This window comes from Amblyraja radiata, chromosome 2 (assembly GCF_010909765.2).
Source record: "Amblyraja radiata isolate CabotCenter1 chromosome 2, sAmbRad1.1.pri, whole genome shotgun sequence".
NCBI lineage: Eukaryota > Metazoa > Chordata > Chondrichthyes > Rajiformes > Rajidae > Amblyraja > Amblyraja radiata.
The window spans coordinates 33,737,105-33,763,831 of record NC_045957.1 but is presented as its reverse complement, the minus strand read 5'-3'; the positions used below and the strand labels follow the sequence as shown (position 1 = coordinate 33,763,831).

Here is a 26,727-nt window from a genome sequence, read left to right as displayed (position 1 = left end):
AAAATGTTCCCAATGTTGGGCGAGTCCAGAACCAGGGGTCACAGTCTTAGAATAAAGGGGAGGCCATTTAAGACTGAGGTGAGAAAAAAAATTTTCACCCAGAGAGTTGTGAATTTGTGGACTTCCCTACCACAGAGGGCAGTGGAGGCCAAATCATTGGATGGATTTAAGAGAGAGTTAGATACTCTAGGGGCTAGTGGAATCATGGGATATGGGGAGAAGGCAGGTATGGGTTATTGATTGGGGATGATCAGCAATGATTACAATGAATGGTGGTGCTGGCTCGAAGGGCCGAATGGCCTCCTACTGCACCAATCTCAAACCTCCCCTTTCTTTCAAAAACCCTGGAGCGTATCGTTGCGTCACAACTTAATTCCCACCTCCTTGCGTATAACCTATTTGAACCCCTCCAATCTGGCTTTCGCCCCCTCCATAGCACAGAAACTGCTCTCCTCAAAGTCCTCAACGACCTCCTCACCTCTGCTGACACTGGTTCCCTCAACATCCTCATCCTCCTCGACCTGAGCGCAGCCTTCGATACAGTGAACCATAACATCCTGTTCACCAGACTCAAAGACCTTGGCATTGAAGGTTCTGCACTCAGCTGGCTCCGTTCCTACCTTTCCAACAGATCCCACTTCATCTCTCTCCATAACCACACCTCTGCTACAGCCACAGTCACTCAAGGCGTTCCCCAAGGCTCCGTACTCGGCCCCCTCCTCTTCATCATCTACATCCTCCCCCTTGGTCAGATACTCCGCCACTTCAACCTGGACTTCCACTGTTACGCCGATGACACCCAGATCTACCTCGGCACCAAATCCCCCCACAACACCCCCCTCTCCCATATCAACTCCTGTTTGTCAGCTATAAAAACCTGGATGCAACATAACTTCCTCAAACTCAACAGCGATAAAACAGAATTCCTCCTCATAGGCTCCAAATCCACACTCAGCAAAATCAATAACCCCACTCTCACCATCGACAGCACAACAGTCTCCCCATCTCCCCAGGCCCGCAACCTTGGCGTGATCTTTGATTCCACCCTCTCCCTTGAGCCTCACATCCGCCATGTCATTAAAACCTCCTTCTTTCACCTCCGCAACATCGCCAAAATCAGACCCTCCTCACACCTCCCGCTGCTGAAAGACTCATCCATGCCTTCATCTCCTCCCGACTGGACTACTGCAACTCACTTCTCCTTGGCATCAGCTCCACCTACATCAACCGACTCCAACTGGTCCAGAACGCAGCCGCCCGACTCATCACCCACACCAAATCCTGGCATCACATCACTCCAGTCCTCAAACAACTTCACTGGCTTCCCATCTCCCACCGGATCACCTACAAAATCCTGGTCCTCACCTACAAAGCCCTCCACCATCTGGCCCCCCCATATCTCACTGACCTCCTCTCCCCCTACCAACCCTCACGGTCCCTCAGATCAACATCAGCCGGTCTCCTCTCCATCCACAAGTCCAACCTCTGCAGTTTTGGGGACAGGGCCTTCTCCAGGGCAGCTCCCAGGCTCTGGAACTCCCTCCCCCAACTGATCTGCAATTCCGTGTCCACCATCTTCCAGTCCCGCCTCAAGACCCATCTCTTCACCTCTGCCTATCCTTAGCCCCACGTCCCCGTCCCTTTTCATCTGTGCTTGAATTGCCTCATATTGTGTTTTGAATTGAATTCTGTCTTTAATTTGTGTACTAGTCATGTCTCTACTATTTATTTCATTCCGCTTACATGTTTTTCCTCTACTTGCTAAATTTTGTAAGGTGTCCTTGAGACTCTTGAAAGGCGCCTATAAAAATAAATTTATTATTATTATTATTTTCTATGTTTCTATGTAAAATGCTGGAGTAACTCACAAGCTCTCACTTAACTTTTTTTCTCTGTTGCCAGCCGGCAATCTAGGCAACCTAGGCAGCTTTATAGGTTGCCAAGTGACAGTTTAGGTGGTCATTTAAGATGGCTTGCATGATGTGTGCGATAATGTGCTCGGACGAAGTGTGTAGTTACCAGTTGGAATTATGCTCAATGAAGCATTCACATATTATTCTGCTTCGAATAAAGTCACAAACTATACATTTTAAAATCCAGCGGCGACAAGAAAAATGTTGCGACACTTGAGGAAACACCATGAGTCAATACTCTATCACGCCACAACTTTTTCGGTGACCTGATACGTCAGTCAATGATGCTGACAGTCGCTGAAAAAAAATCGGCAAGTGGGACAGGCCCTTTATGCGGGATTTGAAATTGTACACAAAATTTCTCTCAAAATCAATTTTCTCCCTTCTTGTGCTTTTTTGTCTTTTGAATTCTAAAAACTTCCCAATCTTCTGGCCTACCACTTGCTTTTGCCACTCTGTATACCCTGCTTTTTTAATTTAATATTATCCTCAACCTCCTTTGTTAGCCATAGATTGTGGCTTTCTCATGGAATCCCTCTTTCCAATTTAGATAAATTATTTGAGCGTTTTGGACCATCTGTTTGAATACCTGCCACTGTTTATCCTATAATCGGTCGTTACTTATTTCTGCAGTTCAACTTTGACAAATTAACTATCATAGCGTTATGATCTCCCTTACTTAAGCTAAAATGCATGGGAAATGACGCCTCACAAATTTGATACAGTTCTTTTTGAAGAGTTCACTAAGAGCACTGATCTGCAAAACAATGGACGTCATTTATATGGACTTCAGCAAGGCCTTTGACAAATTCTTGCATGGCAATGGAGACGGGTGGCTAGATCACATGGTACCCAGGATGAGCTACCCCACCAACTTCAAAATTAGCTTGGCGAAAAAGGTCAGAGAGTGGTAGCTGATAATTATTTTTCAATTGAAGGCCTCTAACCACCAGTGTGCCACAGGGATCTATGCTGGGTCCATTATTGTTTGTCATCTATATTAACCATTTCAATGACACCAAAATAGGTGGTATAGTCGACAGTGAGGAAGCTTATCTAAATTTATTAAAGGATATGGTTAAAAGAGGGAATTAAGCCAAGGAAAATTGAATTTAACTGTCAAATGTGAGGTGGTGCATATTGGTAAGTCAAACCAAGGTAGGGTTTTCATAGCAAATGGTAGGGCCCTGGAGAATCTTGTTGAGCTGAGAGAGCATGACCTACAGATACGCAGTTCCCTGAAAGTGGTGACACAGGTTGACAGAGTGGTCAGGGCAATAAGTACAGGAGTTGGGACATCAAATTACAGATGTTCAAGACTACAGTGAGGCCAGATTTGGAGTGTTGTGTATGGAGTATCACCCTGCTATAGGAAGGGTGTCATTAAACTGGAAATGATAAAACAATGTTTCACCAACATGATACCAGGTCTCGAGAGCTTGAGTTAGGAGGTTAGATAGGTTGGGACATCTTTCCTTGAGCAGAAGAGGCAGAGGGGTGATCTTACACACAACCGTGAGAGGCACAGATAAGGTGAATGGTCACAGTCTTTCCAAGAGTAGTGGAGTTCAGAACTAGAGGGCATTGGTGAGAGGGGAAAGATTCAAGAGACCCAAGGAGCAATTTCTTCACGCAAAAAGTGGCTTTTATATGGAATAAGCTACCAGAGGAAGCTGTAGAGGTAGGCAAAATGAAGACGGTTAAAATAATTTTAGACAGTTACATGGACAGGAAAAGTTGAGGGATTTGGACCAAACAAGATTGAGTTTGTAAGATTGAGTTAGGCCAAAGAACCCAATCCCCGTATTGTTTGAATTTACGACCTATGACAATAATTTTGGTCTGCATTGTTCACCCTCAATCTGCATTTGGAATTGGTCACTAAGTGTTCTTTAACCACAAAATCTGTTATTAATCTTTTCTTCTAACTCATGACCAAATCTAAAATAGCCTGTTCCTGGTAGTTAGCAGAGTCAGAGTTAAACAAATGGGCCCCTTGGTTTAACTCGTCCATATGACCAAGATATCTATCTAACACTTGCCAGCAATTGTCCCATATCACTTTCATTCTTTTCTGTTAAAGTAGATGTCCAAATGTTTATTGAAGCATGATAATATCATCTGCCTCCATCACGTCCTCATTTAAATATTTCTTCCTCTCAACTTAATCCGGAAGTGGCGGCGCTGTGAAACGGCTGCGGCTCGCCTGCAGTCTGTCTGTTTTTACTTTTTTGTGTTGTTTTTTTTTGTCTTGTTCAGTTAAACTTTTGGTTATTAGGTTGTGTTATGTGTGGGGGGGGCGGGGGGTGCAAAAGGGCTTTCTGTCTCTCCCTTCGGGGGAATGCGACTTTTTTGTCGTATCCCCCTTCTCTTCCCCGTCTGTGCTGAGGCCTAATGGCGGAGCTGGCGGCCTCCAACCTGCGACCGACCTCGAGGATCCGGAGGTAGAGCCAGCCAGGACTCACCAACGCGAGGCTGGCCGTCTTCGAGCTGCGGCGGCGCTCCGGTGAGGGTGGACGGCACGGGGCTGAGACACTCCTGTGAGGGTGGCCCGGCTCCCGGCTGGAAGGCGTTCCCAAGTGGGCGGCCCGGTGCGGGGCTGGAAGGCGCTCCCGTGTGGGCGGCCCGGCTCCCGGCTGGAAGGCGCTCCCGTGAGGGCGGCCCGGTGCGGGGCTGAGACGCTCCCGTGTGGGCGGCCCGGTGCGGGGCGGAGACGGTGCTCTGGTGGCTGAGGCGGCGTCTGGTGGCGGCGACCTGAATCCGGGGCTCGGCCGCGGGCCAGTGGATAACATCGTCGGGAGCTCGCGGGTCACAGGTTGATGCCTGTTTTCCGGAGCTCCCGTGACAACAACTGCGTCCGCTGGACTGGAGGGCGGCAGCTTCGACCACCCCCGGGCTGCGGAGCTTGAACCGCGGGACTGACTTACCATCGCCCGGTGGGGTATCGCCTCAGCGCAGAGGGAGAAGAGGAGGGAAGAGACAGCAACCCTAAGACTTTTGCCTCCATCACAGTGAGGAGGTGCTTGGTGAACTCACTGTGGTGGATGTTAATTTGTGTTTATTGTGTGTTGTTTATTATTACATGTATGGCTGCAGGCAACGACATTTCGTTCAGACCGAAAGGTCTGAATGACAAATAAAGGATTCAATTCAATTCAATTCAATTAATCCTACGCTCTCTACTTTTAGAATACCTTAACCAGGGAAAAAGGCTGTGATAACCTACCCCGTCTATCCCCCACAATGTTATAAACCTCGAAGAGATCACCTGTCAGCCTCTTTCGCTCCAGGGAAAACAGTCCCAGCTTATCCAATCTCCCTGTAAATCAAGCACTCTGGTTCAGACAACATCTTTGTAAATCACTTCTGTACCCTCTCTACAAACATTATTCCAAAAGTGTTGTGATCAGAACTACACACAGCTCTCCAGGTGAAGTCTAAGCAACGTTTTGTTTAACTGTAATACGACATCCCAACTATTCTACTCAATACAATGGAAGATGATGGTATGCATGCTATAATGGTTTCTTCTTCATCATCCTATCTACCTGTCATACCACTTTCTGGGGACTGAATACTTGTACCCCAAGGTCCGTCTGCTCCCCGGGGCCCTGCCATTCACTTAGTCCACTCCTAATGTAACTCCCCAAAACGCATCACTTTGCACTTGTTATGAGTTACGCCCCATCTGCCATTCCTTTGCCCACTTTCCTGGTGATTAATATCCTGTCGTAATGATACGACACCTTTTTTCACTGACCTCTGCACCGTTAATTTTGATGTCATCTGCAAACTTATTCATCATGCCACCTATATGCTCATCCAAAAAATTAATGTAAATGACAAACTAGATGCACCTCAGATTTCTGCAGCTCACCATTGGTCGCAAGCCTCCAATTGGAAAAAAACTCCCCTCTACTGTCTTTGGCTACTGCCATACTACTTTTGTACCCGATTGGCTAGCGCACCCTGGATCCCATCCTATTATGAGGAACTGTATCGAAGGCTTCGTTGACAACATAAAACATCGAACAGTACAGTATAGGAATCAGCCCTCCAGCCAAAGAATGTGCCAAATAAGATGCCCAGATTAACTAATCTCCTCTGGCTATGTGTGATCTATATCCCTCCATTCCCACCAATCCATTTAACCTTTATCTGTTTAAAATTTGTTAAACTACACTATCGTATCTGCATTCACCATCACCACTGGTAGCACCTTTTAGGCAACCACTCTCTGTAAAAACTTGCCCCACACATCTCCTTTAAACTCAAAGCTATGCCATCTAGTCTTTGGCATTTCCACTTTGAGCATAAATTCTGACTCTCATAATTTGATATACTTATCAGGTCTCTCCACCACCAATGATTTTACAGAGAAAGCAATCCACGTTTTTTCAACCTCTCTTGTAGCTCATACCCTCTAGGCATCTAGGCAGCATTCTGATAAAGCTCTTCTGCACCCTCTCCAAACCATCCACATCCTTCCATTAGAGGGGCAACCAGAATTGCACACAATATTCTTTCCCCTCATTCAACATTTTTGCAGGAAAGTGAACAACCATTTTGTTTGAACACTGAGGAAGTTCCCTTCTAACAATCTCCAATTTCCTCCAAACGAGGCTGCATACTCCAAATGCAGCTCACTAAAGTTATATATAACTGCAAACATGACTCCATGACTCTCGTTTACTCAATGCCCCAAATGATGAAGGCAAGCATACCATCATTTTAATCCAAGCAAGTGTAAAGTGTTGAATTTTGGGAGGTCAGAATATAGTGTTACAGCATTGTAGCATTACAGTTACAAAGAAAGTGCAGATTAAAAAAGAGTGCAAGTCTGCAATGAGACAAGTTGTAAGATCGGAACTACACCCCAATTAGTGGCAGGTCCGTTCAGTGGTCTGATAACGTACGGGAAGAAGCTGTTCCTAATTTAGAGGTATGCGTTTTCAAGGTTTTGTATCTTCTGCCCAATAGGGGAGGGGGGGAAAAGGGAATGACTGGAGTGAAAAAGCTCCTTGATTATGTTGGCTGCTTTCCCCAAGGTAGCGTGAATAGTAGATGGAGGTGAAATGGGGGTGGGGGGGAAAGAGGTTATTTTGTGTGATCGACTGGCTGGTGTCCACAACAATCTGCAATGTCATGATGTCAAATTGTGATAGTTGTGATGCATCCCGATCAGGTGCTTTCTACGACGCATCTGTAGACGTAAGAGTAGTTGAAGACATGCTAAACATCTTTGGTCTTCTGAGGAAGTAGAGGCGTTGTAATGCTTTCTTGGCCATAGCTTCAATGTGGTTGGTCCAGGATAAATTGTTAATGATATCTACACCATTTCCACTTCGGCATCATTGATGCTGACTGGGGCTTGTACGCCACCTCGCTTCCTGAAGTCACTAACTAGCTCTTTTCTCTTGCTGAAATTGGGGGAGAAATTGTTCTCATTACTAAGCATATTACTAAGCTCTCCATTTCCCTCCTGCGTTCTGTCTCATCATCCCATATGTTTTGACCTCCCAAAATTCAACATCTCACACTTGCTCGGATTAATCTCCATCTGCCATTTCTCCGCCCATATCTGTAAATGACCTGCTATCCTGCTGTATCCTTTGACACAGTCTTCCTCAATGTCTGTAACTCCACCAATTTTAGTGCCATCCACAAACCTACCAACCAACCCATCTACATTTACATCCAAGTCGTTTATATACATCCCAAACAGAAATTTTCACCATAGATCTCAGTGGAACTCCACTAGTCACAGCCTCCAGCCATAGCAACACCCTTCCAACACTACCACTATCGTCTATGAGTAAGCCATTTCTGAATCATAGTGACCCCGATGCATCTTAATCTTGTGGATCAGCCTACCATGATATCATCAAATACCTTGAAGTCCATATAGACAACATCCCTGGCCCTTTATGGCCCTTCTGATTGTCTGCTTGAGTTCCTTCCTGCTTGCTTTATATTCCTCAAAAGGCCCCGTCTTATTTCATCTTCCTAAACCTTACATAGGCTTATTTTTCCTTTTCCACCAAATTTACAACCTCCCTAGTCATCCAAATATCCCTTATTTTGTCATCCTTACTGGAACGTGCCAGACCTGAACTTTAATCAGCATTTATTACTTTACCCCCCTCCCAAGATCTTATCTTTTTTCATAACTACCTGAAAATGTATACATCTTAAAACATTTATAGTCCCACCTTTGTCAATCTTCCTACTTGCCTACTAAAAACTGAATGAAACTAATGAGACAATTTCCCACGTACAAAACCATGCTGATAACGCCTAATCAACCCTTGTCTTTGGAATGCAAATATGTATTGTCTCTCAGAATCCCTTCCAATAACTTTCACACAACTGATATGAGACTCACAGGCTTGTCATTGTAGCCCTTATTAAATAAAGCCACAAAATTAGCTATCCGCCAAACTTCTGGTACTTTACCCGTCTCTATTGAAGGTACAAAAATGTCTGTCAGGGCCCCAGCAATTTTATCCCTTGTTTCCCTCGATATTCTATGCTGAGGGGGGACAGAATTTTTTTTTTTTTAATTATGAGAGGCATACGGAGGGTACATTCAGTACCTTTTCCCCAGGGTGGAAATATTAAATATTAGAGGACATAGCTTTAATATAAGAGGGGCAATATTTAAAGGAGACTTGTAGGGCAACTTTTGCTTTAATGCAAAGGATAGAGGGAGCCTGCAAGGTGATGTCACGGATGGTGCCGGAAGCACAAACTATAATGGCGTTTAAGAGGCTTTTAGGTAGGCACATGAATATTCAGGGCATGGAGGGATATGGATCATGTTTACGGCCATGAACTCACCAGCTTTCATGTCCTTTTCATGTTTCAGTAAATACATCTGAAAGGCATTCATTTTGGGCCTCGCCCATTTCTCCGAGCTCCACAATAAATGTCCATATTGATCCTCCCTATTATCTCCCTAGTTAACTTTCAGTCTCAATAAACGTAGAATGTTTTAGGTTTCACCTCCGTTTATCTGCCACGTCTCCTGTTTGCCTTTATAATATCCTTCTTAAGTCTTCTCTTATATTCCTTATACTAAAAGAGTTCACTTGATCCCAGCTGTCTCAGCCTTACATGCGCCTCCTGTGTTTTACTGACCAGGGGATCCATGTCAACTCGGATTCCCTAATCTTGCCAGCCTTACTCTTCACTCTAACACAAACATGCTGGCTCCGAACTCATCCAATCTCACTTTTAAAAGCCGCCTACTTCCCAGATGTCCCTTTGCTTGCCAATGTCTTCTCCCACTCAACCTTTGTAAGTCCCTGCCTGATGCCATCAAAATTAGCCAATGTCCTATTGAGGATGTAATCTTGCGGACCAATCCTATCTAATTCCACAACTATTTAAAAACTAATAGAATCATGATCACTTGTCCAAAGTGCTCCCTTACTGTCACATGTTCCTGGAGGCACTTAACAAATTCTTAGGGAAGTTAAAAATCACTAACTACAACCCTAGCTGAAATATACCTACATGGCAATGCAATTCCCCAACATATTTGCTCCTCTAATGCACGTAATCCCAATCTATATTTAGACTGCCAAGGCCTAATGTCATCATTAATCTTGATTCTTAAACAATTCTGCAATTTCATTGAAAAATTGGTGATTTATACTTTTTCCAGAGGTTTAACCACAAATCTATTGTTCCAAAACACTAAACCATGAGATTTTGTCCTTGATCACTTCAATGCATTCCCTCTTCTGCTCTGTAATATTCCTTTCAGTTTATACTGTTACTGCATCTACTTCCTCCCAGTATTGTTATTTCCGGAGCACTTGGTACCCAAAATATTTAACAGCTATTCCCTCCCTTTGTTTTAAGCCAGATCTCTGACATTGCTACAACCTTGAAATGTCATATGATTAATTCTCCCTGCAGTTCACCAACTTTATTTAATCTGCTTTGTGAAGTCATGCATCCACATTGTAAACGTCCTTTGACTGTCTTGTGCTCTTTGCTTCGTTCTATCTAAAACCTCCCTATTACTTGCTCTGACATGAGAAATATTTGCCAGCCCTTTCTCTATCTTATTGAACCCTATTCAATATTACCTTACTGTGCCTCGCTCAGCCAATTTAATATGAACTTCCCCTAAAATACTCAACCAAGCTTTCCTTGGGGATACTCCTTCCAGATTAAATAATCATCCCATATATGATAACAATCTAATTTTGTACCATTGGAGAACAGAATGCCAACTATTTCAAATGTATGAAGTACAGAAATAAAATTTCCTGTCAAGATAAATTACACCATTTACAAAATTACGATAGACACTCACAAAATTCAAACAATTATCACTCTGGCTCTCTAGATAATGAGCATCTCTGATTATATCATTGTACGAAGTAGTCTTAAAATGGGAAACTTAAAAATGGGTTTGCATCCCATCCTATTAACCTCAGCTACTTGTCCTAAACCTAATTTCTGGGCGAGTCATAGTTCTTATTTTATAAGCTGCAAACAGTTAACAATGGCCGTTTCCTTTATCATCGTTACTTATTTGTATATCTTTCATTCATTGTTCTAGATCTCTCTACATCATCGTCTATATCTCTCGTTTCCCTTTCCCCGGACTAGCCTGAAGGGTCTCGACCTGAAACGTCGCCCATTCCTTCTCTCAGGAGATGCTGCCTGTCTTTTTGTGTCTAATGCAGAATTTATAATCTTTTCAGGCTATTAAATGTAATTGAAACAAAATCATACAACTTGTATTTTCATAAATGTCATGAGAATCGGGGAAAAAATATGCAGACTTACAAAAATGCTGCGCTTGCTTTATTTTAAAAAAATAATATTGTAAACAGATGATACTCACCCTGCACACTTGGCACTGCCAATGTGAACTGCTATCCTGTGGCCGGAATTCATCAGGTAGACATTTTGGATGATACACTCGGAAGCAGGAATCACAAGTTAAGACCTCTCCTGCCATGTGACACTCCATACAATACCAGTCATGGTTTTCTGCATTCCAGTCCTGCAATGGAAAGTGCATTTTACTTTAGACCAAGCTAGAATTAATCCAATTCAAAGTAGTTTTAAGTGAACAGACACAGATATGGGGAGAAGGATGGAAATCAGATGTAGCATTAAAATATTATAACATTGGTTGCAAAACAGCATTGATGTCACTTTAAATTTTGTATTAAGCAACAGCCCCTGGACACCAAATATAATTCACGTCACTATGCAAGTATAAATGTCACTAACTGTCACTAAAATTATATTAGCTCTAAAATTAAAATTCTATTCCTTAGTTTACCGCTTGATCAAACATACTTCAGTTTTGCTAGGGCTTTTATTGCAAATAAGCTGGGCAATCTAACATGAAAATTCAACAAGAGCAGTTCTGACTTCTTTCATCACATGCAGCAAAAAAATAGGTTTTCCTAAAACCATTGTGGACACACATTTTAAAACCTTATTAAACATCTGTGCCACTAATATCAAATAATATACTGTCTAACCTGGTGAGGATTTCGAGAATTCTGTTTTTATTTCAGATTTTCAGAATTGGCAGCTTTTTGAACAAGCCGCATATTACCAGTATACATCAGCCATTTTCCTCCGTTAATCATTTTCTACAAATGAATGGTTCTGCTAGTGTGCGATCATCAGCTTCAAGTTTATAATGTTCCCAAAAGGTTCAATGCAGAGAAAGGGAGCTTTAAGAAGCCTGGTTTTGACGAGGGCGTAATTTTAACCTGTGTGGTTTTTAGGAAGTGTTTGACAAAATTCCAAATGAAAAAAAACTTAAGGGATAAAGGAAATGAGGGAAACTGGTGCAAATCATTGAAGATAGTAGGACATGATAGATTGCTGATGGAAGAAGCATTTCAGATGCTTGGTGATGCTGGCAGAGACATTGAACACAGAACCAGGAGGTTACTCTGAAATGGCATACAGCCCAGCTAGAGTAATGCTAGAGCTAGTCACCACACTCAGGAATGTACAGCACCAGAGAATGGGCAAGGGAGAGGCAAGAATGTTTCAGGGAGAATTATAGTTATGAGGTGAGACAGCGATGATGTGGTTGTTTATTTTGAAACAAAAAGGTTGCTAAAGGGGGATTTAACATAGATGTACAAATTATGAGGGATCAGGGCAAAGTGGTATGGGGCCTTGAGCTCGATGCCCGAGTGGTGGTAAAAATCCTCAATGTATGCAGCAGGGAGCTAAATAGTTCAATTTTAACAAGCACAAACTGTCTGTGTTTCGCAGGGCTGCTGGCCTCACCCGAAGCTGACACTTCTGATCACACTAGCTAAATTCCCTTTGCCCTCAAACAATGTCAGCTGAACAACTCTTCTCTTTAACATCAATACCACAAATGTTCCAATGAATCCAAGCGCAAAATCCAAGCAGCATATAACAACTTCCTGAAGGTGGATCATATTCCTTGCTTTCAGATCAACTTTGGAGACACTTGGCAAAAACATAAAAAGATCATGCAAAAGTTGATTAGGAGAGGCTGTTAATCAACCGGGATAAGTGGAAAGCTTTGAAAAAGTGAGATAGGTAAAGTGAGATAAGGCTAATATGTTCTTTTAGAATGAAATACAAAGCTGGCATCAATAAGGAATCCTGGCTGAGGAAGAAAATTGAGTCTCTGGTCAAGAAAACAGAGGCATATGTCAGATATAGGCAGCTGGGATCCTTCGACTATAAGATACGAGAGTACCCTTCAAAAGGAAATTTGGCGGGCAAAGACCCACATGGCAGATTGGTCTGCAAGGGCACATGGGATCCATAATGAGCTGGACAATGGAAAGGCCGAAGGTACACAAAAATGCTGGAGAAACTCAGCGGGTGCAGCAGCATCTATGGAGTGAAGGAAATAAGCAACTTTTCGGGCCGAAACCCTTCTACAGACCGAAAGGCCGAATTGGATTGGTGGAAGGAGTCAGAGGGTGATAATGCAGGGTTGTAATTTAGATTGGAGGACCACAAGTGCTGTTGCGCAAGGATTGGTGCCGAGTTCACCTTTGTTTGTCATCCAAATTATTATTGTAGATGACAATGTTGTTAACATGGTTAACAAGTATGCGGATGACACCTCAACTGGTAGTGTGGTGGACAGTGAAGATGGTTGTTTATGTTTACACCAGGATCAAGATTAATTGGGAAAGTGGGCAGATGAATGGCAGATGGAATTTAACTTGGACAAATGTCAAGTGATGCATTTTGGGAAGTTAAACCAAGGCAGGATGTACACAGTGAATGGTAGGGCCGTGGGAAATATTGTAGAGTTGACAAAGGGTGGTGAAAATGGTATATGGCATGGTTCCATCGTCCATCAGGGCACTGAGAAGAGTTAGGACTTGTTGAGACCACACTTGGGAGTATAGGGTGTAGTACAGGTTGCCATGCTATAGGAAAGATCTGAGGCTAGAGGGAGCAGAAAAGATTCACAAGGATGATGTCGGAACTGGAGGGTTTAAATTATGAGAGACTGGGGCTGTTTTTCCTGGAGCAAAAGGAGCCAAAGGGTGACCCATATGCTGGTATACAAAAGCATGAGGAGCATGAAGTGATTGGTCACGGTCTTTTTCCTAGGTTAGAGAAGTCCAGAAGAGTAGGGCGTAGGTTTAAGTTGGAGGAGAAATATATGAAGGGAACCAAAAGAGCAGGTTTTCCACACAGAGGGTGGCATTCCTGAGCTGCCAAAATGAAGTAGTAAAGATGGGTACAATTACAATGTCTAAAAGACAATTTGGACAGGTACATGGATGGAAAAAGTTATTGAGATGTGGGCCAAATGCAAACAAATGGTACTAGCTCATATAGGCACCTTGGTTCGCATGGACAAGTTGGGCTAAAGTGCCCGTTTCTGAGCGGTGCAACTGTTCAAACTTTAACTGATTTTAAGAGACAAGAAAATATTTTTTTCATTGAAAATGGTGAATAATTGAGTATCCATTCATTCATTTTTATTTTTATATGATGGGAAACACATTTAGATTTACAGGCTGCAAGTAGCAAACATTTTAACGTCAAATCCACCCCCCACACCACAATCATGCTTTGCCTTGATACAATTTGCACTTAAGTTACTTGACTGACTTTTGATGTTTGTGAAACATATTGGTTTCGATCCATTTTTAAAGCCATACTGCTGGAAGAGGGGAAAAATATAAAACTATTTGCTAAGCAAATAACTGTGGCCAATGGTGAAAATTATATTGAGTTAACAGTAGCATGTATAAATTTGGAATGAGTTATGAAGCCATTACTCTATCTATCTCTCTCTCTCACTATAATAAATATATATATATAATATAATTATATAATATATAATATTATATATATAATCCAAAGCATTTTTTAAACAACTTATGCAAAACAATGAATTTGACCCAGTCTTGCCTCCAATAATTAAACAATTATGATTACCAATTTGTCTGAATTGCATCAACTTGGCCTGCAACCTCTTTAAAGTCCTGTTCTCAACTTGCCCAGCAGCAGTTACTCATTAAGGAAAATTGGGTTATCATCAGCAAATAAACAGCTTCCTAAAACTTACTGAAACAAACATTATATCATAGATTCATTGGCCTTTTCTAGATTATTTTATTTTAAAGCTGAAAGCCAACAAAATGGACTTGTAATGTCATTGATATGCAACATGCAATTTGTAGGCCCTATCAGTGTCAAACAACTTCTGATTTGGAGACAACTGTAACTATAGTTACACAATATTGAAAGCTGCAGTATACTACAAGAAATATTTCTGCAAAAAGGTGTTTCTTTTTAAATACACCAAAAATGCATTTATTAAAGATATAAACATTCTATCAAGTTTCATAGAATGATAAATTTCAGTCATGTTTCCTAAATGATCATTTATTGCGTGATCAGTATTATAGAAGTTGTCTTGAACACTGAAAACCGTGAATTTTCAAGGATGTGCCTACAGCACTAGTGACCAATCTTGCAGGCTTACTTGGGTTGTAAAATCACATACGACTGCACAGGATGATGCACTTCAGATGACCTAAAGAGAGTAGGCACAATCTAAGTAAACATTCAGAACCATTTTCTCTGTGTCATTGTACTTGCCCATTTTTACACCAGATCACGGTTTCATAAATCATGCTCCTTCAAAAGAGGATTTTTAAATTCACACAATTATGCCGTAATATAATGCAGCTTTACTGTTCTAAAACTATGATTTTACATCCTTGCAAGTAACTGCGTTCTTTTTCTTGGGAGCAAATTCTTTTCAGGTTCTATAAGCCACTACAAGTGGCCAATGCTGGATAAAAAAATGCTTACAATCTCATCCCCAGGTAGCCAATATCCTTCCTGTTCGATGCCTGCCTTTGAACCCTTACAGCCCACAGTCAACGTTTCAACAATCAGTCCGTCTTTTACCGCAAGTCCCAACTGCCGATTGGCGTCCTTTGGATGCATACTGTGAAGGCGAGACATGAACCTATGGGAGAAACCACAAACACCACTATAATCAATCATCACTGCTAAACTAAAATAGAGTATTGCCTTAAAGCAAAGCCAATTTAAGATGATAAAGTCAGAATTAATTCAACTTTCAGTTGCTTATATTATTTAGATGCAATTTTTCAGTCTTTTGCATTATTATTGTAGAGTCCACCTCGCAAATATATACACCAGCATATTGTATTGCAAAATAAAATTAATTTCCAGAGCTCTAATTGAAATTTAGGTCATTGAAGCATGGAGTTATATCGCATGGCAACAGGCCCTGTGGCCCAACTTGACTATGCCGACAAAGTTTTCATTCAGAACTAGAAGTCTGTGTTTGGCCCATATCCCTCTGACTATTTCCTAAACATATATGATTATGCCTTTTGAAAGTCCTAATTGTATCCACTTCTATAGTTTACTCTGGCAGCTCGTACTAGATACAGACTATCACGAGTGAAAAATTTGCTCGAGGTCCCTCTTAAATCTCTCCCCTCTTACATTAACCCTATGCGGTCTCATTTTAGAATCCTCTACACAAATGCTCACTTTATCCATGCACTTCAAAAAAAATCACCCTTTAGCAGTGTTTCCACTTTGAAGGAAATTACCTGAAATTCGGGAAATTCTGGTTGTCTTCGGGTAATTTTAAGGAAATTGAATAATTTTGAGAAATTTCTGCATTCGGCCCGTGAAGGGGCGGAAAGGTAATACACACAGCACTGCCGGTTTGGCACTCAAAGGTTAAACAGAGCGCTGTCAGTTTAATGTGTGGGAATTTAGACAATGAGCTGACGGCTGCAGCGCTATTGGGTTCTAATTATAGCGCTATCGGCTGCAGTGCTGTGGGCTTTAAACATAGCGCTATGGCCACAGCACTATGGGTCACAGACTGTTCGGGAAAATTCTCTAACAATGAGACTTTGGGATTCTCTTTCTCAGTGGAAGTTGAGCCTTTGATTATTGTTCAGGCCATGGTAGAATTCTGGATAAGCCTAGTGGTGAAAAGTTACCAGTGGGCGGTGGGATTGCAGTTACATTGGGATTGCCTTGATTTTACAGAAAGGTGGGTGGGCGCAAGGGGCCGAGAGGGAGGGAGAGAGGAAGGAGGGAGATGGGGAGCGAGAGAGGGGAGGCAGAGAGGGAGGGAGGGAGGAAAAGAAAAAGGGGGGAGAGAGAGGGAGGGGTGAGAGGGAGACAGACAGACAGAGCCACTTTCGCAGAACCAAATACCTGCACTCCTTGATCTCGGACCTATAACATTCACAAGGGTGCTGCCATTTACGATTAATTAGTACTCCTCAGTTGATTTTCAAATGTGAACATTCTATGTTTTATGTTTTAAACAGAATAAAGTTAATGGTTTGCATTTCCCCAGAGAATCAGTTGCTTGTATTTAGAATACGTTTTGTCTGTCAATATTGAGTTACAGGGCACGATACAAAGTTGAAAAGTTAAAACAGTAAAGCTCAATAATTCAGCAATGTTGGGATATTAGTTGCACCAAATTAGATGCTTTTCCACACGTTTGGAAGTTATTCCTATTAGGTTTCAAACTCACTTCTTTTAAAAAAAAGATGTTGGACTGTAATATTAAATATTCCAGTGAAACACCGAGTATGAAAGGACCCAGGTCCCAGCTGCAAACGTACTCTTGTCCCTGACTCTCAGTCAGAAAACACCAAATCCAGTAGTGGAAGAACACCCACCCCACACATCCTGCTTGCATGCTGCACCCTGCTTGCATTCCAAAACGAGTGAATCAGATGCTAGATTCTTGATGTTTTCTGTATAACCAATACAAACTGGAATGTTCCATTTAAATGTGCAGCACATAGTATAAAAATAATTGAACACTAGTATAATAAAGTAAACCCATTTCAAACTTGTTAGTTCAGGCAGATTACAACAACTTAAATATTTATGATGTCTCATTCCACATACCATAATGAGATTTTGCTAAATTTTACTTTTTCTATCCATCCTGAATCTGAAGGTTTTCTACGGGGACTTAAGCAGAATTGACTCTGGAGTGTTGAGGAGTGCTGCAAGATTGGAAACACTCCCCACTGAGATGTTACATTGAGAGTTTGCCTTCTTATATATCCCGATCGATACCAGCCTTCACCAATGTCAATGACATTAAATTTTATCTTACTGCATTGTAGGAAATTAACTGCTGTGTTTCTTTCTTTATAGGAATGACCACATGAAGTACATAATTGTCTGAAACCTGCTTTAAGGTGCATCAAGGTATTAGGAGATTGTAAGTTGTCAAATGTCACCTGACCCACTGAGTTCCTTTAGCACTTTGTTTTTTGCTCAAGATTCCAGCATCTGCAACTTCTTGTGTCTCCAAATATAAAAACATGTTAGACTAGCATCTGTTTATAGTGAACAAATAAATGAATAGACCACTCAGATCTTTTCAGCTATTTAATAAGAATACAGTCTCCCAATACACATTCCTGCCTATCTGCAGCAACATTTTATGTCTAACTTATCAAGAATCTACCTCTGACATAGGCCTTGGTCCCACCACTATAAAGATTCAAATCTTTGAACAAAAACAATATGTCATCTACCTTAAATGGGCAACCCCTCATTTTCAAACAGTTACTCCAACTTCTACACTTTAAACCAAGAGGAATCATCTCCTCCATTTTCACCCTGTGATGATCTCGACAATCTTGTTTCAACCCAATATCATCTAATTTTTTAAAAACCTCAGTGAAAGCAAACTTTCTTCGTAGACAATGAGCTCATATCAGTAGACCGTTCCATAAACACTTTGAACTGCGAATAAGTTGACCAACACGGCAATGATGTGGGCTCAGTAATGCCACTGAAGCATAAATCTTTCAAAGTTTGGTAGTCAATTCTTCTCACGATTAGCAATAATAATTTCTATTAGCTTTCCGAATTACTTTTAATACACGCGTAGTACCCTATTGCAAATCATGCGTTAGAACAAAGAATCCACATAATCACAGAGCTCAGTATTTTCTAAAATGGCGAGAGAATGCAATTTTTCCCACTGTTTTTTGTATTCGATCAGGGGAAATGGATTTCACAGGTTGAGCCAACATTTAATTGCCTATTCCTAATTGGCCTCAAGAAGGTATAATAATATTTGCAGGTACAATAACAATATTTAAGACATTTAAACAGATACATGGATAGGAAAGGTTTAAGGGAACAAGGGCCAAACAGGAATAGGTTAGATAGGTATCTTCGTCACAGCATGGATGAGTCGGGCCAAGGAGCCTGTTTTCGTGCTGTTTGACCATGACTGGAAAAGGCGATGGTGTGCTGCCTTTATGAATCGCTGTAGTTCTTGAAGTGTGGGCATTCCTGCAATGCTTTTAGGGAAGGTGTGCCGAGATTTCAGCCCAAAGATGGTGAAGAAACAGTGAACATTTCCAAGTCAGGCGATGTATAGCTTAGAGGACAACTTCTATATGGATCTTCCCATGTTTTTGCTACTCTTGTCTTTCTAGCTGGTAGAGATCATCGATTTGGAAGGTGCTCTCTAAGAAATCTGAATAAGTTCCTGCAGTGCAACCTGCAGATGGTGCAAACTGCTGCTATTGTGCATTGGTGGAGTGAGAGAATGGTTGCCAATCGGGTGCCTATCAAGCAGCATGCTATTTCCTGTAGTGTTGAGCTTTCTCACTGTTGTTGAATCTGCACTCATCTAGTCAAGTGCATTCCATCGCACTCCTGACTTCAGCTTTGGAGATGGTTTGGGGAAATTAGGAGACAAGTTACTCCCCGCAGGATTCCTAGCCCCTGACCTACTCTTATAGCCACATTGGGCTCAAGCCTGCTCCACTTTAGTTTCTAATGAACTGTAATCCCCAATATACTGATAGTGGGGGATTCAGGGATGATATAGCCATTGAATGTCAGAGGGCGACAGCTGGATCTTCTCTCGTTGGATATTATCATTGCCTGGCACCTATGTGCTGCAAATGTTACTTGGCACCGATCAGCCCAGGGTTCATGTCTTGCTGCATTTGGACGTGATCTGCTTCATTAATGGAAGAATCATAAATGCTGCTGGACATTGTGCAAGCCCAAAAAGACATTCTTACTTCTGACGTTACAGCTGAAGGATAGTCATTGATGGAGCTGCTGAAGATGACTGGGCCTCAGATACTACCCTGAAGAACTCCTATAGACCTTTGACCAACCATCTTCCTTTGTACTAGGTACGATTCCAACCAGTGTTTATCCCCGATTACCACCGACCCCAATTAGGCAGGGCTCCTTCACAGGGCTGACAACTCTCACGCATTGAGCATGAGAATCACGCATTTCGCCAAATTCTCACTCTCTCACACTGATCACAAATTTCTCACGCTCTGTCGTGAGAAATTCTGTGATCAACGAAAATTTCAAAACTCATATCAAATGCATGGGCCGCGGGTGTTGCAGAGCCGGGGCTGAGGGAGGGATGGAAGCAGAAGCAGCGGCGGGGACAGATGCGGATGGGGAGCCGGGGCTGGCGAGTGTCTGCCGGGCTGGCGAATGTTTGCGGGGCTGGCGAGTCGCTCGCTGCAGCTCCAGCCATGGAGCAGCCTCAGTGCAAGAGTCCCGGGGCGTCGGAGGCGTTGAGCTGCTGCAGTGAGAGACTCTGTGCCGAATTCGCCCAGGTGACCGGCATGGATCAGGCTGCGGCTCGGTGCGTCCTGGAGGACAACCAGAGGCTGCTGGAAGTAAGTACCCAGCATTGGGTAGAAATGGTGGAAGATACTGGCCTTCAAATTGGGGTGGTTGGAGAAAGTATCCTGCTTGCCTCCTAGATTTTCACTTACTGTAAAACTGCAGGAAAAATGTTCCTGATGTTGGGGGAGTTCAGAACCAGGGGTCACAGTTTAAGAATAAAGGGTAGGCCAGTTAGGACTGAGGACAAACTTTCTTCACCCAGAGAGTTGTGAATGGGGAATTCTCTGCCACAGAAGGCAGTAGAAGCCAATTCACCAGATGTTTTCAAGAGAGAGTTACATTTAGCTCTTGGGGCTAGCAAAATCAAGAGATATGGGGAAAAAACAGGAAAGTGGTACTGATTTTAGATGAAAAGCCATGATCATATTGGCTGGCAGTGCTAGCCGAATGGCCTATTCCTGCACCTATTTTCTATGTTTCGATGCTTGAGTATATGGCAATAAAACTCGACCACTTGATTTTGAAGCATTCATGCATGGTGGAGGTATAATGTAGTCATAGAGTGATACAGTGTGAAAACAGGCCCTTCGGCCCAACTTGTCCACACCCACCATCACCCAGCTACTCTACCTGCTTTTGGTCCATATCCCTCCAAACCTGTCTTATCCATATATCAGTCTAACTGTTTCTTAAATGTTGGGATAGTCCCTGCCTCAACTACTTCCTCTGGCAGCTTGTTCCATACACCCACCATCCTTTGTGTGGAAACATTTACCCCTTAAAAAGTTACCTCTTAAAAATACTTCAAACAAAAAACATTGAAATCATACTTCTACAATGCACTAAAACATGATTTGAAGACATCAAATTTCAAAAAGTCCCTACCATGGGAGTGGAGACACCCCCCTCCCACAGCCTCCCCCCACTCAGTTGCTCCACTCCCTCACCGAGTACCCCCAAGGCCAGTGATCACTCTGCCTCCCCACTTTCAAACAAGCTCCGTGACCCCTGGTTCAGAGAGCACTGCCAGATGTGAGCGTGGAACTGAGGCCAGTTGGCTGTGATGTCTGGATCCCAATGCTCAGCACTTCGTGTTTCGGAGTTGGCTAATGTTATTGATTTGTAATTAGCCTGATTTGTAATTAGCTGACAAAACCTTAAATTATTCATCCGGAATATCCAGGGGGATGGGATAAGTGTAATATTAGGCTGTCCCAACATACAGACCCGATAACCCATTATTTCCTTCAGTTAAATATTGGTAAGGTAGCACTATTGTCATTTGCCACTCAACTATTATGTTTGTTTTCCTCAATGACTATTTCTAACCCTCCTTCCCCCCCCCCCCCCCAAATTCCTCGTTGTTTTATTAATTGAACACGTAGATGAACATCCTCAAGGAGCGTAATCAGATGGAAACTGATTCAGATGCGATGTTTAAGAGCTTGTTCAAAGAAGGAGCATATTTTAAAGGAGTGACAGAGATACTTGCAGGGGAATGTGTGAGGAGGTTATTATTTGTCTTTAGTTTTAGCTTGAATCAGGACATCTGAAGATTCAAAGTTTAATATAGTAATTGTGCTGATACCGACTCCAACCAAACACATAATGAATATCATCCATTCCGGAGGTTTTATTTTTCTGATGCCATTTAAACTTCACTTGGATTTCAATAACTACAATGTAAATGTAATTGGGAATGGGGAGCATTGGAACAAAAATTTGCCCTCGGTACATGTTAACTGTAATATAATAATGTATGCATGTTGGTTGGTGCAATCAAAACAAAGATCTTTTTATCATTGTTGTGTTATGAATACTACAGAAAATATTATGTACTCTCAAGATCACATTTAATAGAATAATATTGCGTAAATATATAGTTATTGGACTTTGCATTTCGGGAAAAGTCCCAGCTGAGAGGAAGACAGCAAAATACTAAAAATATTGGGGGTGAAAATGACTTCAGAATAGTTTGTTATGAAAATGAAGGAAATGGTAACAGAATACTTATACAGCTGAGCGAGTATAATTTTATGGATGAAAAATTGTGTTCAACCAATTGATGACTTCTTTGACAAAGTAACTATCATGTTAGATAACAAGGAAGCCTATGGATGTAGCAAATTTTGTTATACAAAATTTGGTCTGTGAAGTGCCCCATAAAAGATTACCGCATTAAATAAGCACCTGTGGACTTGAACGTAATAGTCCAGGGGGTCAGATATGGGGCTTTATGTGTGGGCCAGATGTATTGTCATTGCAGAGGGGTTAGGAGCAAGGCCAAGTGTGCATCCAGAGTCAAGGTCTGGAATAGTACTTGCTATGCAGTCAAAGCTGGGACAATGGGAGTGTTCAGCACTGGGAAACTAAGCAGGTAAGCAGCTATGATCAGGGTAGAATAGGGGGCCACGTGTAAGGCTGGACTCGGGGTCAGGAATGAGAAAAGGTATGCAACTGGGTCAGGAGTAGCACCAGGTGTGCAGTGAGACCCAGGTTGGTCAACATGGGCCAAGTGATTGATTATAATCTGATTCCATACTAAGATTATTCATGTGCTGCACCTGTTGATCAGAGCATGGCTCTACTGTGAAATGTAATTAGGAATGTAATTTAGCCTAACATTATTCATAGCTAATCCAATTTAAAGCATAAATATTGCATTCAAGTGTAAGTTAAATGACTCGCTACAGTATGCACCAGATTGCATAATTTTAAGTTGAAAAATGCAAAAGCTCCATACCAATGTGAGGGGGGACAATTTCTCACTCCCAACTCTCACCCAATGTTGGCAGCCCTGCCTTCATGCCATATTCAATTAAATGCTGCCCTGACGTCAACACTGCCGGGGTGGTAGTGGAGGCAGATACGATTATGGCATTCAAATGGTTTTTAGATAGACACATGAATGTGCAGGAAATGGAGGGATATGGATCATGTGCAGGCAGGGGAAATTAGTTTAATTTGACATTATATTCAGCACGGACATTGTGGGCAAAGGGCCTCTTCCTGTGCTATATTGTTCAATGTTATGCACTTATGGGATAAAATATCAAGAGCAAAATTTAAAAAAAAATAAGATCCATTTGCTCGGATTCCAAACTCACGACTTGCTTCTCTAACATTTAGCAATAGGCTTCGCTGAATAAAACAGGCGAGTCCTTTGGTCTCAAAAGGAACAATCCGATGAATTACAATCACTGCTTACCATCCTTCACCCCACCACTACCCACCGCCTCATCATCCTAAAAATCTTTTTCCTTTCATATTTTACCACTTTGAGTGTCACTGTGTTAATTTACATCCACACCTTCTCAGCCATTACATTCCAGATTGTAGTCGTCACTAGGTTTACAAGGGTATTCCCTGTGTACTTCAAACTCTTTGTCAATTATGCATTTCCTCAGATTACTGACCCTGGCACCAACGGAAACATTATAGACATTCATTTTAAGTCATCAGTGCCAAATTTTTTAGCATTTAGGCTGGCATTGAACTCACCTCAGTACATTTGGTTTCATTAAAGCCACTAGCTTATTAAAGACAATTACAGCCACTTCAAAGAATTGTGTGCCTCATAGTTGCATACCCTCTTTGAAATGGTCCAATTTAGTTTATTGCCTTTATTTTTCGTACCGAGATTCATCACCTCATACTTCTCTCTCCACATAAAATTTTACGAGAATAATGGAAGATGAAGTTGCAGTAGAAGTCCAGCCATGCCCTTAGTAAAAGGCTGAGCAAAGTCAAATGGTTGAATGACCTTTCCTGCTCTTTTTGCTTATGATCTTCATTAAGGAATAGTCCTCAATCAAAAACAGACAAAAGATACATTGGTTGCAAAGTTAAAGTACAACACATTTAAACTTTCTTTTGCTGCATCAGAATAAACTTGATGAATTAGATTTAATCTCTGCAACCTATTTTTATTTTACTTTGTCATAATTTACATCCCATCAACATGTTCGAGAGTTACTTCATTAGCTGCTAAGAACAAGAATTTGGGAATGAAGATAGGCCATCTGGCCCTTCGAGCTTATTCTGCCATTCCTGGCTGATCGATTTCAGCCACATTTATCCGGCACTATCGCCATAACCCTTGATTCTCTTTATGTTTTGATCATATGCAAGTACTCTGAACAATTGCCAGAAATACTGAAGTTAACTAATATAAAAAACAGTTCCCATTGAGGCAAATACAAAGAATACAAAGATGTTTAATTGAAAAATGGAGATTTGGTCTCTGGTTAACATTGCTCTTTGTGTTATCATTATGAAAAATTCTGTCATTCATTCACTTGATATTTAAAATATGTTATATCAAAAACATCGCCATATTTAAATACATAACTCCAAACACATTTCAGTAAAAATTCAGAGGGTGAAGTGCTTTGGGATGTCATCTGACAAAAGAAAAGCACCATACAAATTTTTCACTTTATACTTAATTTCAATAAATTTGGGCGGCACGGTGACACATCGATAGAATTGCTGCCTTACAGCGAATGCAGCGCCAGAGACCCTGCTACGGGTTCTCCCCGTGACCTGCGTGGGTTTTCTCCGATATCTTCGGTTTTCTCCCACACTCCAAATACGTACAGGCTTGTAGGTTAATTGGCTTGATAAATGTAGAATTTGTCCCTAGTGTGTGTAGGATAGTGTTAATGTTGGTCGGCACGGACCCGGTGGGCCGAAGGGCCTGTTTCCACACTGTATCTCTAAACTAAAAAAAGGGATATTGAAGGCAAGCCAGCAAGAATCTGGCAACATTGAAGGGATACATCCAACAATTCAGTTTGAATCGGCTATCTGCAGGTAATGGAATGTGTAAACCTGAATTATAGTCATCAGTTCATAAGATAGAGGAGCTGGACTGATCCAATCGGCCCCTCGGGTCATCTGCATCATTTGATAAGATCGCAACTGATCTAATCAGGGCCTCAATACCATTGTTGCCACTCTTAACCCAGTCCCCTCCAATCCTTTGCCGTTTAAATCTCTGGATTTTAGAATGCACAATATTTTAATGAAAATAAGAATTTCTGCAAGCGTGGCTATTTATAAGAAATGCCCATTAGAAATCTTGAAATAATGCTATATAAACACGGGTGTGCTGTTGCTTAAGATACATTGCTGTCATGCAATATGATAGCAATTCAAAGTTGACTTGCTCTTTTAGTTAAATGTTGTTTTCATGTCTAATCGTTTAGCATTGACACAACCCAGAAACACTGAATGGAGTTGCTTGCATCACTTTCCTTTTGGGAAACAGTAATGATATACTTGTGTAGGTTTCGTTCAGGTGCTTCATTTCCCTCCCACATCCCATGTGGTTTGGTTGGCTGCAAGAGGTGCCCCAGGGGACAGAGGCTAAGCGGTGGCCATGTGCGGCAAGGGATGGTGCGATTGCAGGTTGACGAGTCCAGGTCGCCATGACCGAGGAGTGGGTTGCTGGAGGACCTCCAGCAGCCTGGGGCTCGAATGGATCAGGTGCCACTCCAAGAGGCCAAGCATGCGGACCGGCGACGTCCTTCAGCAGCAAAGAACGGCAGACCAGTGACAGGAGGACTCTGATATCATCACCGGAAAAGGCCGACCACTGAAACTTTGACCAAGTACTGCCACCAGGATGAATGACCTTTATAACCAAGTTAAGATTCTACATTTTTAACAATATTGAACGAAGGATGCAAGATGGCACCAGAAACATGGCAATTATTGCGTACTGCCTCAGTGAAATCTACTATTCTTACATATTGCACTTAAGTATGATTGTGCCATATATATTAAGATATTTACTGAACTGTATGCAAGAAAATAATTTCACTGCACCAAGGTACAGGTGACAATAAAGTGCCATTAAACCATTGAATTTTCCCACCATAAATTGTACCTTTGTGCAAAGCGAGTGGCAGAATCTTAATGAATTGTTGGGAATGCAAGGAAAATAAAATGTGAATAGGATAAATGGATTCTTGATGGCCAGCCTGGGCTTGATGAGCAGAATGGCTTGTTTCCATGTTGTATCACCAAGATATTTAGGTAGTGTTTGATACACCCCACTCAAAAAGGCTGCTTTGTAAAACCGAGGCCGATGGAAATAAATAGTCAGCAGCACCATGAATAATTTGCAGGACTACGGGTAAATAGCAAAAGAGTGCTTTTCTAGGAAAGTCACAGAAATCTGAATCTCATTTCTTTGTTCTGTGCCAAATAAATTTGATTTTCTCTGGAGCTAGTTATCAACTTCAAGAAACAGAGTGGAGTAAATGCCCCAACCAGCGGCAATAGTGCCAAAGTGGAAATGATGGAGAGTTTCAAGATCCTTGACATTAATATTGTCAATGATCTGCTGAGGACCAAGCACGTTGATGTAACAGCCAAGGCACCTCAACACCTCTACTTCCTCAGGAGGAAATTTGGCATGCCCCCGGTGACTCTTACAAACCTGTACAGATGCACCATAGAAAGCATATTAGTGGGTTGTATCACAGCTTGGTTTGGAAACAGCTCTATCCATGACTCATACAGCTGTTTCCAAACCAAGCTGTGATACAACCCACTAGTATGCTTTCTATGGTGCATCTGTACAGGTTTGTAAGAGTCACTGGGGACATGCCAAGTTTCCTCCTGAGGAAGTAGAGGTGTT

At 41.9% G+C, this 26,727-nt stretch overlaps 1 protein-coding gene across 5 annotated transcripts in view; it reads right to left on the bottom strand.

The window, feature by feature from the left end:
* zmynd11 (zinc finger MYND-type containing 11) overlaps positions 1–26,727 on the bottom strand; it is a 141,280-nt gene that overhangs the window by 71,815 nt on the left and 42,738 nt on the right. For 3 of the 5 annotated variants that reach the window (XM_033044665.1, XM_033044656.1, XM_033044676.1), the window contains 2 exons: positions 15,240–15,399; positions 10,780–10,941 (listed from right to left, as the gene is read on the bottom strand). In XM_033044665.1, the coding sequence (XP_032900556.1) occupies positions 10,780–10,941; positions 15,240–15,399 (322 nt within the window). Of the gene's footprint in view, positions 1–10,779; positions 10,942–14,907; positions 14,927–15,239; positions 15,400–26,727 lie in introns of those variants that run through there. The other 2 variants (XM_033044694.1, XM_033044686.1) reach the window with 2 other exon arrangements.